This window comes from Galeopterus variegatus, unplaced genomic scaffold (genome assembly GCF_000696425.1).
Source record: "Galeopterus variegatus unplaced genomic scaffold, G_variegatus-3.0.2 Scaffold2723, whole genome shotgun sequence".
NCBI lineage: Eukaryota > Metazoa > Chordata > Mammalia > Dermoptera > Cynocephalidae > Galeopterus > Galeopterus variegatus.
Window position 1 is genome coordinate 44,853 of NW_007728834.1, and position 14,494 is coordinate 59,346.

General features: G+C 33.9%; 1 protein-coding gene across 3 annotated transcripts in view; it reads right to left on the bottom strand.

The window, feature by feature from the left end:
• Positions 1-323: 323 nt before the first annotated feature.
• The window catches only part of LOC103598730 (eukaryotic translation initiation factor 1A, X-chromosomal-like), an 18,344-nt gene continuing 4,173 nt past the window's right edge, over positions 324-14,494 (bottom strand). For 2 of the 3 annotated variants that reach the window (XM_008582779.1, XM_008582777.1), the window contains 5 exons: positions 10,815-10,918; positions 7,944-7,994; positions 4,681-4,762; positions 3,215-3,306; positions 324-1,361 (listed from right to left, as the gene is read on the bottom strand). In XM_008582779.1, the coding sequence (XP_008581001.1) occupies positions 1,356-1,361; positions 3,215-3,306; positions 4,681-4,762; positions 7,944-7,994; positions 10,815-10,918 (335 nt within the window). In that variant the 3' untranslated portion in view covers positions 324-1,355. The remainder of the gene's footprint in view (positions 1,362-3,214; positions 3,307-4,680; positions 4,763-7,943; positions 7,995-10,814; positions 10,919-14,494) is intronic. The other variant, XM_008582778.1, reaches the window with a different exon arrangement.

The window sequence follows — 14,494 nt, forward strand, 5'->3', positions numbered from 1 at the left end:
AGGTTTATTCTCCTTTATTTTGTTATATTTGTATTACTGCAACCATGTATTAACTTGATTACTGAAAAATTTTCAGAACAAATATAGTATGTTTCACAAACTAATTGATGAATCTCTTCACTAAAAGACTTAACTGACTAGCTTAGCCCTTAATTTCATATTATAGTTGACTTATTTTATTTTTTGGCTGCTGGCTGATAATTTAATTTTTAGAAAGGAATCCGTAAAAAAGAAGATTATGATCTAAATTTCCTGGTAAAATATATGCAAGAAATTGGTATACACTGAAAAAAATAAACTAGTAACTCAATGCAAGGCCAATATATACTCAACATGGCATTTTATTGTATTTCTTTGCTGTAGCTCCTCCATTCAGAAAATAGTAACCATGTTTTCACCAATTTATAGTTCCCCTCCCTCACTCCAGGCTTAGTGTATAGAATTCATTATGAAATTAGTTTTTCATTTATACATTGCAACTTAATTGTTTACATAGCCCAAAACCATGGGTTACAATGCTTTAACTTTGAAAATAAAATGAAATCTTCTGACATATATATTTTGTACAGAAAAATACACAATGCATTTTACAATACAAAAGCTGTCTTGTTTGAGAAATTTTCTATGCATGTTAAGTAAAAATACTGTCAATTAATATATCAAATTTCCAATATTAAGATAATTGATTATTATTTTGTTCTTCAATTTCTGCTACTACTAATCTTAGAAATTTCAAAATTGCTACTCAAACACATGTTCTAAACCACATTTTGGAAATGTTAACATCATGAAATGATGAAAGAATGTAGAAGATATCAGTATCAAAATACGTACGGTTACATAAATAAAACAGCCCTATTTTTTCTGACTCGAAATGCAGATTTGTCTTCCTTAAATTTTATCAAAAATCTCAAGAGAGCATCTAGGTAACAGGAACATGCATTAAGACTTTACAGAATAAACACATTAGTTGGAACTAGGGCTATTATAATCCTTGATGATTATAAAGCAAACAATTTATTCAAAACATCCATTTACTAAGAGTGAAGTAGACACAAAAGGGAAGGCAGTTCTTTCTTTTGTTTTAACAGCAGATATGGTCTTTTACTCCTAAGTTCTATTACATCAAAAGAACAAAGTGTTAACATTTCAATTAAGATAATATAACACCAGTTTTTAAAGAAATATATCACCAATTTTTAAAGAAATATAATAAATACATTAGAACAAATAATGAAAATAGATCAGCCTTCTTTAATAAACTATATTCATGCTAAATGAAGTTGCAGTCTTCTTAACAGGTAATGTTCAAAGTTCCAACTGCAGAATGATCCTCAGAAAACACTCAGTTCAATTTAGATCTGTATGTGAAAAGAATGTCACATCCATGGAAAGATGATTTTTATTACAACATCCACATAACATATAAAAGGGAGGTACATAAAGAAAATATTAGTGTATATCTATATATTTACCCTGTTTCATTTTCTTTCTTCTTTTCTTTTTTTTTTTCCTTTTTTGTCTTTTTTCGTGACCAGTAGGTCACGGGATTCCAACCCTCAGTGTCGTGCCCGTACCGCGACTGGCAATGGGATCGCAACCCTCGGTGTCGCGCCCGCACCGCACTCAACCAGTGAGCGGACCGGTCTGTATATGGGATCCCAACCCTCGGCGGGAGCGCTGCCGCACTCCCAGGCGCCGCACTCTACAGAGTGTGCCACCGGGCCGGCCCTCATTTTCTACTCTTATCTTTGAGTATGCTTTAAAATTTACATAACATTAGGGTACTATTATGTTTAAAAATTTATGAACACAAATATACAATAGAGGTACAGAGTCAAGTTTTCTTTAATTCACAGTGTAAGTAATCTATACAAAGCAAAATGTCAGATGAATATAAGGTTGGGTCTGACAAATCAACTATGGAAAAATGTAAATTGTAAAATGTTGGTGGGGGGCCGCCCGGTGGCACACTGCTATAGTGCGCCGCTTGGGAAGCGTGGTGGCGCTCCCGCCGAGGGTTCGGATCCCACATACAGACCTCTGCTCACTGGCTGAGCGAGGGGCGGGAGCAACACCGAGGGTTGCGATCCCGTGGCTGGTCCCGGTCCGGTACGGGCGCGACACTGAGGGTTGCGATCCGTTGCCGGTCACGAAAAAAGACAAAAAAGGAAAAAAAAAAATGTTGGTGGGAGATATATGGTTTATTTTAATTAAAAATTCTTTCAACTTCTCTGAACAGTTTGAAGATACAATAAAGAGGATGTGAAGTAAAAGGTTTGGAGATCCATTTTCTAGATTAATGGTTCCCAATGAAATGTGAGTATCAGGATCACTTGTGCCAAACTTAAGACTCTCCAAAGATTGGTTTTTGTCATTTTTAAAAGTTCTGATAATTGTGTTGCACATACTTTAGTCCAGAACAACTGCTCTAGGTATTCTAAAATTTCATCTTAGTATCCAATCAAACACTCATTACTATTGCTGGATTTATATATACATTTGAACTATGTATTTATCACAGGGGTATTAAAAAAAGAGCCTAGGCCTAGAGGAAGTATAAGCCATACCATCATTCCAATAATTTTAAAAAAATGTATATATTATGTATGTTCATATATTCTAAGTATACACATAAACACATACATATGGAAAATCAACATGAATTTTAACGTAGTAGGAGCAAAAAGCTACTATATTCCACAAAATAAAAGACATACCAACTATAAACCAAGGGTTTGGACAACAGTAATACCTGAGTAATAAATAAAATAATGTAATATCATTACATGCCCTGCTCTCCATTTTAACAAGACTTTTAGAGTATGTTGCAGTTTCAGTGCTGTATCAACTTGGTTGATAATAAACAAGGTTCTTCTTTTAACATACTAATATTTCATTAAAGAGAATGCATGTTCATAAAACTGTCTGTTACATTTCTTAATAAAGTGACCTCTTACAGACAGCCTACTGCAAAAGTCAATATTGATTTTTAAAGCAAGAAATATTCCAAAGGATTATAAAGTTTCTCAAAGTATAAATAGTTTGACTAGCTGTTCTTTGAATAACACTGAATATTCAAATTCAGAGACATGTCTCAAAATATACTTAATTTAAGTATTCAATATTCTTAGATTAAAGGAAGTTTAAGTGGAAAAAGCTGCTTTCTTTATATATAAAACAAACAGAAAACCTAAAAGGGTCATCTACTTACATCATCAATAGCTTCATCATCATCTCCAATATCATCAAACTGGATTTCATCATCATCTCCAGGGCCAAATGTATCTGTTTCATTGATTTTAGCTAAAGACAGAATAACGAATATACTCATTATATAATCAAGATATTATTAGAATGAATTTCTCACTAAAAGAAATGTGTCTGATATAAAATACTGAACTATGGAAAGAAAATTCTCACAAGTCATATTTCATTACAAGAAAAATCTTAACTTCTACATAACTCTACCCTACAGAGCAAATAAACAATAAAATCTCTCGAGTTTATTCATTATTAAGTCATTTTAACAGATATTATGTGTGCTTTATTTTTCTTTTGTTCAATGGTATTTTAGTAAAGCAGGTCTAATTCAATTATATACCTTTGAATTACAAATACTTAGGAATTGTATATACACTAACTCAATTACACACTTTTAAATTATGTTTCAAAAAGTGTTTGAGCACAGATCAACAACTTATGTTAAGCATGTATAAAGCTCTCCTGAAAATAGAACAGCTAGTTCACCAGCTATTAGATAGACTTACCAAACCAGTCAGAAAGATTTGGTCAAATGATGCTTATCCCTAAGCAACAAAAGTGAAAATGGAAGTGCTAATCTGATTCCCAGATATTTCAGAACTTTCTAAAATGCCAATAACTTCATCCAGATTTTCATGTTTACGTAAAAATCGTATTATTTTACTTATAAAATGCAATGGAATATGAAAACTAAAATGGCTGCCAAGCAAAATATGTGGACTTAAAAATGAGTGCATTTTCTCTTTGAGATATTATGAAAGACTTATTTTTAACCTTGTCCAGCTGCCTGCAATGAGAACGTGTTATGTTTCTCTTAAGAAAATAAGTATTTGTTAAAAAAAAATCCTATGGATACAACCATGTGAAAATGAACTAAACATTGTTTTCTATAAAAATCAACACCAGGGGCCGGCCCTGTGGCACACTGGATAGTGCGCCGCTTGGGAAGCGCAGCGGCGCTCCCGCCCGAGGGTTCGGATCCCACATACAGACCGGTTCCCGCTCACTGGCTGAGCGAGGCACGGGAGCAACGCCGAGGGTTGCGATCCTGTTGCTGGTCCCTGGTCCGGTGCGGAGGCAACACTGAGGGTTGCGATCCGTTGCCAGACACGGAAAAAGACAAAAAGACAAAAAAAAAAAAAAATCAACACCAGTGTTATAATTGTTTCTCTTGTTTAGATGAAAACTGCCAATCTCTTGAGAATTGTTAAAAAACAATATTACAAAAGTATTCCTTTGACAAATTATTATGTACTAATTCAGAGCTTATATATTTATAAAATCTCCACTAAAAGAACATTTATTTGAGATTACAACTTACCATTTCTGAAGTATTAGTATTATAAAGAATAGGCAGGCATACTTAAAACTAATTTTGTAAGTACACACTGGGTAACATAATAATTTAGACATTACCATGTTCTGGAAGCTCTCCATATGCCTTCAGACTTCTAGCTTCATCTGCATTGTACTTTAAAATTACATCAGCTTTGTTATCCTCAGAAATAAACAAGTAACTTTTAGAAGTAGTTAAACCAAAACATCATCAGTTGTTCCGTAAATTATTTTTTAATTAAACACATTAAAAGCTCACTTACTGTTCTGTTACAAACTCTCCCGCTTTTGTCTACACTACTCGTCCCTGAAAAAATCCTTGATTTTAAACAAGTAAGAAAAGGCTTGCATGCATGACTGAATAACAGTTTAAAGCATAGGAAAGATATTTCCTATACAAATTTCATATTAATAAAAGCAGAACAAGCAAAATCATCTTTATGTAGTATTACCTTTTGATTAGAAGTCTCTTAAAATAATTTTTTTAAAAGTAAATGAAAAAGAAACATTCTTGCAATGCGAACATTCTGAGGTCAAACACTTCTATTCAGAACTGCAAATGGTATTAATGGCCCATGAATAGCAACATACCTTTCTATATACCAGAGGTTCTAAGGATAGATAACCTATTAGAATCACCCGGCAAACTTTAAAACATTGATAGCTACCTCCTGAAGACTGACAGTAGACCTGCAAAGTAGTCTAATAAGCCATATTTTTAAAAGCTCTTTTTGGCTAGTGTTTCTGATGCAAATATCCCTGAGAATCATTGTTCTAAAATATTCACTTCCCCCTTTAAAGAATCTGATTTAGCTGGGGAGAGTGGGAGTTTAAGTTGATGGCTGACAATTAATCTAAAAGAGATCCACAGAAAGGCAATTAAAATGATAACCCTGATAGAATACCAATGCAAAATAAACCAACACTTCTCAAACTGTAATATACACACAAAAGACATAGGGATTTTGTTAAAATGCAGGTTCTGATTCAAATCAGTCAATGGACCTAAAAAAATATTTTTGAAGACAGATCACAGCTTTTTATTTTAGATTGTAAAAAACAAAAAACAAAAATCAAAATCAATGTAAGAGAGACTATTATAAAAGATACAAAGAACTGATATCAGCAGGAATGGAAGGGTGAGAACCACCTAAAATTTGTTCCTTCATAAAAGCAATGTGAACACTGGCAAAACTGTTAGAATCAATTTTGTCAAAACATTGAAAATCAACTAACTGCCTGTAATAATCTGAGGAGTATTTATTCAAGAAAAAAGGGTAAATCTCAGTAAGAATAAGCTTTGCGTTGTTTTAGCTTGCTGTATTCATAACACTCCACACAGGCTCCAGGTAGCCATAATAGCCACCAGTGTAGCAGACACTGAAGGATACAGCAAAACTTTGGTGCTCCTTCAAAACACCAGTCTCTAGAGAACATTTGACAGTTCCTTGAAACTTCCACTAACAGGGCTCTTTTTTTACTTGACCTGATTCAGAACTTATTGTTAATATTCCCTGACCCTTACCAGAACTTTTGTAGAAAAATAATCTGTGATATGTTTTTACTTTTAATATTGCAGCACCTTTAAGTGCTGAAAATGGTTGTGACAAGCAAGACTTGACCAAAAAATTTAAAAGGAAAAGCTCTGGAATGAGATGTCCATAGGAGACTTGAAAAGTCCAATACATTGTGTGAATCTAGAAGTCTCTAACTGACCTTGAGATTCTGCTGAACATCAAGTAAAGACTTAGTGGTCAAATGACTGGCTAAGTGTTGAAGGTATGCCCCAACAAGCAGAGTCCATCCTAAAAGGCTGGCAGTCTTATTGGTTTTAATAAACTATGAGTACAAATATGAGCTGTCCACTAAACTAACCAAGCATTCAATATCTACAGAATTAGTTCATAAGTCATGAAACAAACAAGCAAACCCTGGGGAGAGGAAATCTGATTTCCAGAATTGCCACATTGTATTTGAAATGTTCAGTTTTTAACAAAAAAATTAAAAGACACAAGAAGACAGGAAGGTGTGTTCCTCACACATGAAAAAAAAAGCAGTCACTATAAGCTCTCTGAGGAAGCACAGAGGTTGGACTTAGCAAATAAAAACTTTACATCAGCTATTTTAAGTACGTTCGAAGAATTAAGAGAAAACCATGACTAAAAACATTAAAGAAAATTATAAGAATGATGTCTTAGGTAAATGGGAAAAAATACAAACTCTTGACATTAAAAGGAAAATAACTGATTTCAATATACCATTTCTGATAACAAATAGAAAAACAAAATAAAAGATCTACAAAAAAATAGAGAACTTGAACACTTTAAACAGACTAGACCTAATGGCCGTCTATAGAAAAGTCCACATAGTGACAGGAGAATAGACATAGAGAAACAGCAATACTTTCTGAATATGATTAAACACATGGGTGATGAGTTCCTGCAGGTAGAAATCAAATGGATTTCACAGACCCCACAACAGTGTGTAGTTGCAAGGCTGAGATTTTAGAGGGCAACTACCACTTTCTTTCGTTAGTGCTCATTTTAAATTTTGTAAGTACATACTTACAAAACGGTTTGTGTTATAACAACTTGCATGCCTTCCTTAACTTTTCCACTATCAAACTCTAAAACCTTTTAAAGAATGAGAGACTAGGGCTGGCCAGTTGGTTAGATCATGGCACTAATAACACAAAGGTCCAGGATTCAATCCCTGCACCAGCCAGCTGCCAAAAGCAAAACTATAGAAAATAAAAAGGATGAGAGATATTTTCAGTGGCATCCCCAAAGAAAGTGGTTTCCCAGACTTGGATTTCAAGACCAAAATAAAATGATTGGTTATGGCACTCCAGTCAGATTATTAAATTTTTGTTTTGTCTAGTAAGAAAACTTATAAAAACTACCAGCATTTCTCATTTCAGAAAATGTGACTAAGAAGGAAAACAAACAATTTAGCTTCATAAAAAAACACCACATCTGTACATCTCATTTCAATAAAAGACCAGTGAAAATGTCAGACTGCGTCAATAATATTTCAGACTGGCATTTGAAACCATCTTCACAATGACAACATAATTGGCCTGGAAATGAATGGGGACATCTATCATATTTATCCAAACATACATAAGAATATTTAGTACATTTTGTATTTAAAATAAAAATCAACTGAGGGAATTATCTGGATTAGAAAAATACCAGTCTTAACTGGTCCGATTAAATGATGATGGCAGAATGGTGAGAAAGCATACTGCACTGAGCTGGTCAAAGGAGCTAACACTATATCTTCTCAACATTAATGACTTATTAAGTACAAAGACACAATTCACACTTAAAAGTAATTTCTACCTGATAGTCTCGTAGACCAACCAATATAATGTCTGAGGTATTTATCCAAACCTATAAAAGAAAATTTACAGCGTGTTATTTTGAAATAAAAACAAATTATAAAGAGCAATGTTAAATGAGTCTTCCCACAAAAAGAGATATTCTATTCATCATCTGTGAGGAATGTATCTATTAAATGAGTCTTCCCACAAAAAGAGATATTCTATTCATCATCTGTGAGGAATGTATCTATCAAGAACTAGGGAAAAACTACAGTATGTAGTATATCCTGTATTATTATACATGTGTAACCTACTTATATAAAGTGCATGGTTAAGGTATATTAGGGAAAAATTGTAGTATATTGGTGAGTTTATTCAAATTTTTCTCATTTAAGATGTTAACCTTTAACAACTTTATTTCAACTACTCAAAAGTTTTAAATTCCAGAAGAATGATTATTCATCACAGAAACTAAGAGATGGTTAATCACAAACCTCTTTTAAGATATTTAATTATCCAAAATATGTAAAAATTACCCATTTACATAAACACAACCATACAGAAACCAACCTACATAAATATAACCCCTGCTATTATCTGAACATTTGTGTTCCTTCCAAAAATGTGTTGAAATCCTAACCCCTAAAATAAAGGTGTTAAGAAACGACACCTTTCGGAAGTGATATAGTCATGAAGGCAGAACTCTCTTAAACACAATCAGTATCCTTATAAAAGAGGCTCAAGGAAGCTCCTCCCTTCCACCATGTCAGGACTCAGTGAGAAGGCACCATCGAGGAATAAGGAAGCCCTTATCAGACACCAAATCTGCCTAGATATTGGATTTACTAGTCTCCAGAACTATGAGAAGTTAATTTCTGTGGTTTATAAGCTACACAGTAGATGGTATTTTTTTTTATAGCAGCCTGAATAGAGTAAGACAGTCCCTAAAAGTGCCATTAATCGGAAAAGGATTAACAGACCAAAAAGACATTTTTAAATCATAAAAATCAGAGTTGAGGAAACTGTTAAAAAATTTAATTTATAAATCTGCTTGATGTGATATAATAAGTCTATTACTTAACATATCCCATATTCGAATTTCCCCATGATGACTTACAACTATTTCCCCCAATCCAAAATCTAATGAAGGACAAGCACTGCATTAATTCTCAGTCTCTCTCCTACAAAAATTACACAATTACAAGCTTTTTTTCGTTTTCTTTTCATGGCACTAACGTTTGAGTCCAAACCAGTTGTTTTATAGATCAGATTTGTCTCACTCTTTCCTCAACATTATGTTCACAGTAAACATTTCTGTCAGAAATACAACCTAAGTGAAGTAAATGATTCATTATAAATAGAATCTTTAATAAGTTAACATCAAGGGTCTTCCTGTTTTACTTACTTGCATTTTTATATAAATCACTGCTCTACTGAAGTCTTTTTGGAACTCATAAAAATAAATTGCTTGGCTGTCCGTGGTCTTTTGTTATTCCAGATAAATGACTGTATAGTTCTTTCCATTTCTGAGAGAAATGTCATAGGAATTTTGATGGGGATTGCATTGAATTTGTATATTACTTTGGGTAGTATAGTCATTTTCACTATATTGATTCTTCCAATCCAGGAGCATGGGATGTCTTTCCATCTTCTTGTATCCTCTCTAATTTCTCTCAGGAGTGGTTTATAGTTCTCATTAAAGAGATTTTTCACATCCTTAGTTAGTTCAATTCCTAAGTATTTTATTTTTTTGGTGGCTATTGTAAATGGGCAAGCTTTCTTGATTTCTCTTTCTGCTTCTTCACTATTGGTGAATAGAAATGCTACTGATTTTTGTGTGTTGATTTTGTATCCTGCTACTGTGCTGAACTCTTTTATCACCTCTAAGAGTTTTTTAATAGATGATTTGGGCTGTTCGATATATAGGATCATGTCATCTGCAAACAGGGACAGTTTGACTTCATCCTTTCCAATCTGGATGCCCTTTATTTCCTTCTCAATTCTGATTGCTCTGGCTAATACTTCCAAAACTATGTTGAATAGGAGTGGTGAGAGTGGGCATCCTTGTCTGGTTCCTGTTCTTAAAGGAAAAGCTTTCAGTTTTTCCCCATTCAGGATGATATTGGCAGTGGGTTTATTATATATGGCTTTGATTATGTTGAGATACTTTCCATCTATACCTAATTTATAAAGGGTCTTTATCATGAATGAGTGTTGGATTTTATCAAATGCTTTTTCGGCATCAATAGAGATGATCATATGGTCCTTGTGTTTGATTTTATTAATATGGTGGATCACATTTATTGATTTGCATATGTTGAACCAACCTTGCTTCCCTGGGATGAATCCCACTTGATCATGGTGAATGATCTTACATATGTGCTGTTGTATTCTGTTTGCTAATATTTTATTGAGAATTTTTGCATCTATATTCATCAAGGATATCAGCCTGTAGTTTTCTTTCTTGGTTATATCTTTACCTGGTTTTGGTATCAGGATGATGTTTGCTTCATAGAATGTGTTTGGAAGCTTTGCTTCTGCTTCAATCTTTTGGAATAGTTTGTAAAGAATCGGTGTCATTTCCTCTTTGAATGTTTGGTAAAATTCTGCTGAGAATCCATCTGGTCCCGGGCTTTTCTTTGTTGGGAGCTTTCTGATAACAGCTTCAATCTCCTTTATTGTTACTGGCCTGTTCAGGTTTTCTATATCTTCTTGATTTAATTTTGGAAGCTTGTGTGAGTCCAGAAATTTATCCATTTCCTCCAGATTTTCGAACTTGTTGGCATATAGCTGTTTATAGTAGTCTCGGTGCTTGGCACATATATCTAAAGCAGAGACATTTTTTATATCAAGTTTTATATTAAAGTAAAAGAAAAATCAACCCACATACCTTTTTTCTCAATTTTCCTCTAATGTGGCATAACCTCTTCACACCATCAAAACACATTGCTTCTAATCGTCCATTTCCCAACATTTTGATGACCTGAGCATACTCTGGAAGGGAAGAGAGAAGAGTATGAGATATTTTTCAGCTTTTGTTAAAATGTAACAATATAATAATTGAAATTTAGCTCACTGTTAATAAAAGCTTCATTTTTACTGTTAAATTTAGTCCAAACTACCTTTGTTTCTTTCTTTCTTTTATGGGTAATAAGCGTGAAGAGCAAAATGCTTTAATATACTACCCTAAGATCCCTCTTTCAAGGTGACACATATTCTACTTTTATCCAGGGAAACCAGAGAACTCTCTGTCAGCTTCTACAAACGCTCCCAGTTATGTGTACATATTTTAACCCTCTTATTTTAAAAAGTAAATAAAAGCCTAAGTCAAGTAATTTGTCCAAGGTCACAAACACCATCTCCACAACAAGCTATATCTGTAACTAGAAATATTTTATTATCTACTCACTTGGAATAAATCAATTGTTTTTATGATTGTCTACTTTACTTTTAAGCATCAGGGTAACTCATTTCAAAATGTACAGCATAACCCTGGCTCATCAATTTCTCACATTTGGACCCTCACCCAATATTTATTCTCTTTTCCCTCAGAAACTTTAGAAAAGCCGAGTAGTTTAATAATTCCTTTGTTTACTTTAGAATATCTCAGTGATTATTTTAAAATTCTTAAAATCAAGAATGTTCCTAGATAAAAAATCAAATGTTTAATTAGAATATTTCCAAAAGGGCCCTGATTCTACTGCCACTAGAAAACACTCTGATAAGATATATGACCGTTAGGCAGAATGCAGTCTCTTCTAGAATCAAATAACAAAAAGATGAGTGGCGTAGAGCAAGGGAAATGGATAATTACAAAATCTTCACATTACTAAAGTTTCTATTTAGGATAAACCTCAAAGAGAACAATGACTCCTTTATAATTACACTGAGAGAAATCTGAGGAGCTACGCTGTGGGGTTGTTATGTGGCAATGAGTTCCTTTTACCTTGGCTAATGAGACTTGCTTACCACTCAGCACTTTTCCAACATGGGAGATAACATGAAAGAAAAATGAAATGAAGAAAATTGGCTCTGAAAAATAACATCGATATCTAATGAACATGAGAAAGATGAAGACTCAGCATCTAAATGCCTTTAGCTAGAAAATGTTTCTTATAATTAAAAGATGTTGACTTTTGAGTGGCTTATTTATAAGCTGAATGAATATCAAAAATTCTATATAGAAATGTGTGATTTTTGTTATATGGTGCCAGAAATTACTGAAAAACCTGAGGAAACTTGAAAAGAGATTATGTACTATATCAGCACTATGCAAAAGAAGTTTTTTTCTGTTGATGGGAACACTATACAGTACATCTGAATTAAATGACATGGTAATTACTAGATATACATTTTAATTTCAATTCATTTAAATAGCCACACGTGGCTAGTGGGACCTATTTGAACAGCACAGTATTAGATAACACTATTAAAGTTAAATTTCTTGTAATAATTCTACTGTAGTTATAAAAGAGATAGTACTTGATCTTAGGAGATATATACTTAAGTATTTACATCTAAAGTCTGTAACTTTATATAACTAGATATCTGCATGAAAATTTAAAATGGTTAGGAAAATATGTACACATACATATACAAGGAGCAATAAATGAAATAAAAAAGGCAATGTTAAAACTGGCAAATCTAGATTAAAAAATGAGACTGGTACTGCTATACCAAGTTTTCTGTTAAGTTCCACATTATTTTTTTTAAAAAAAGCAGAAAGAAAGTAACTGTTCAAATTTATTTTACTTGTTTTTGGAATGTTGGTCTTCACTGCCTTTATCATTCCAATAAGTCTAGTCAACTATTCAGGTTTTATTATATGTTATGATTATGTGCTATTGGCACTGAAGAACTGAGACTGAAAGGTCTTGGAATTTATTCTTCACAAATATCTATGTTTTTACGCAAATCAATAAATGTGATACACCATATCAATAAAATCAAACCCAAGGACCACATGATCATCTCTATAGATGCTGGAAAAGCATCTGATAAAATTCAACACTCATTCATGAAAAAGACCCTCTATAAGGTAGGTATAGATGAAAAGTATCTCAACATAATTAAAGCCATATATGATAAAACCACGGCCAATATCATCTTGAATGGGAAAAAGCTGAAAGCTTTTCCTTTAAGAACAGGAACTAGACAAGGATGCCCACTCTCACCACTCCTATTCAACACAGTGTTGAAGTACTAGCCAGAGCAATCAGAGAAGGGAAGGATATAAAGGGCATTCACATTGGAAAAGATGAAGTCAAACTGTCCTGTCCCTCTTTGCAGATGACATGATCCCATATATCAAACAGCTTAAAGCCTCTACAAAAAAACTCAACGAATTGATAAATGATTTCAGCACAGTAGCGGGATACAAAATCAACACACAAAAATCAGTAGCATTTTATTCTCCAATAGTGAACATGCAGAAAGAGTAATCAAGAAAGCCTGCCCATTTACAATAGTCACCAAAAAAATAAAATACTTAGGAATTGAGTTAACCAAAGATGTGAAAATTCTATATAATGAGAACTACAAACCACTGCTGAGAAAAATTAAAGAGGACACAAGTAGATGGAAAGATATCCCATGCTCTTGGAGTGGAAGAATCAACATTGTGAAAATGTCCATACTGCCCAAAGTGATATACACATTCAATGCAATCCCCATCAAAATTCCAATGACATTTTTCTCTGAAATGGAAAAAACTATCCAGACATTTATATGGAATAACAAAAGACCATGCATAGCCAAAGCAATTCTGAGCAAAAAAAATAAATAAAGCTGGAGGCATAACACTACCTGACTTTAAACTATACTACAAAGCTATAATCAACTGGCATAAAAACACACACACTGATCAATGGAATAGAATAGAGAATCCAAAGATCAACCCACACACCTACAGCCATCTGATCTGTGACAAAGGCACCAAGCCTATACACTGGGGTCGGGACTGCCTCTTCAGCAAAGGGTGCCAGACTGCCTCTTCAGCAAATGGTACTGGGATAATTGGATATCCATATGCAGGAGAATGAAACTAGACCCATACCTGTCACCATATACTAAAATTAACTCAAAATGGATTAAGAATTATATAAATATACACCCTTAAACAATCAAACTTCTCAAAGAAAACATAGAAGAAACACTTCAGGAAGTAGGACTGGACACAAACTTCATGAATATGACCCCAAAAGCACAGGCAACCAAAGGAAAAATAAACAAATGGGATTATATCAAACTAAAAAGCTTCTGCACAGCAAAAGAAACAATTAACAGAGTAAAAAGACAACCAATAGAGTGGAAGAAAATATTTGCAAAATATACATCTGACAGGTCCGGCCCGGTGGCACACTCGGTAGAGTGCGGCGCTTGGGAGCACGGCGGCGCTCCCGCCGAGGGTTTGGATCCCATACAGAGACCAGTCCGCTCACTGGTTGAGTGCGGTGCAGGCGCAACACCAAGGGTTGCGATCCCGTTGCCGGTCGCAGTACAGGCGCAACACCGAGGGTTGCGATCCCATTACCAGTCACGAAAAAAGACAAAAAGGAAAAAAAAAAAATA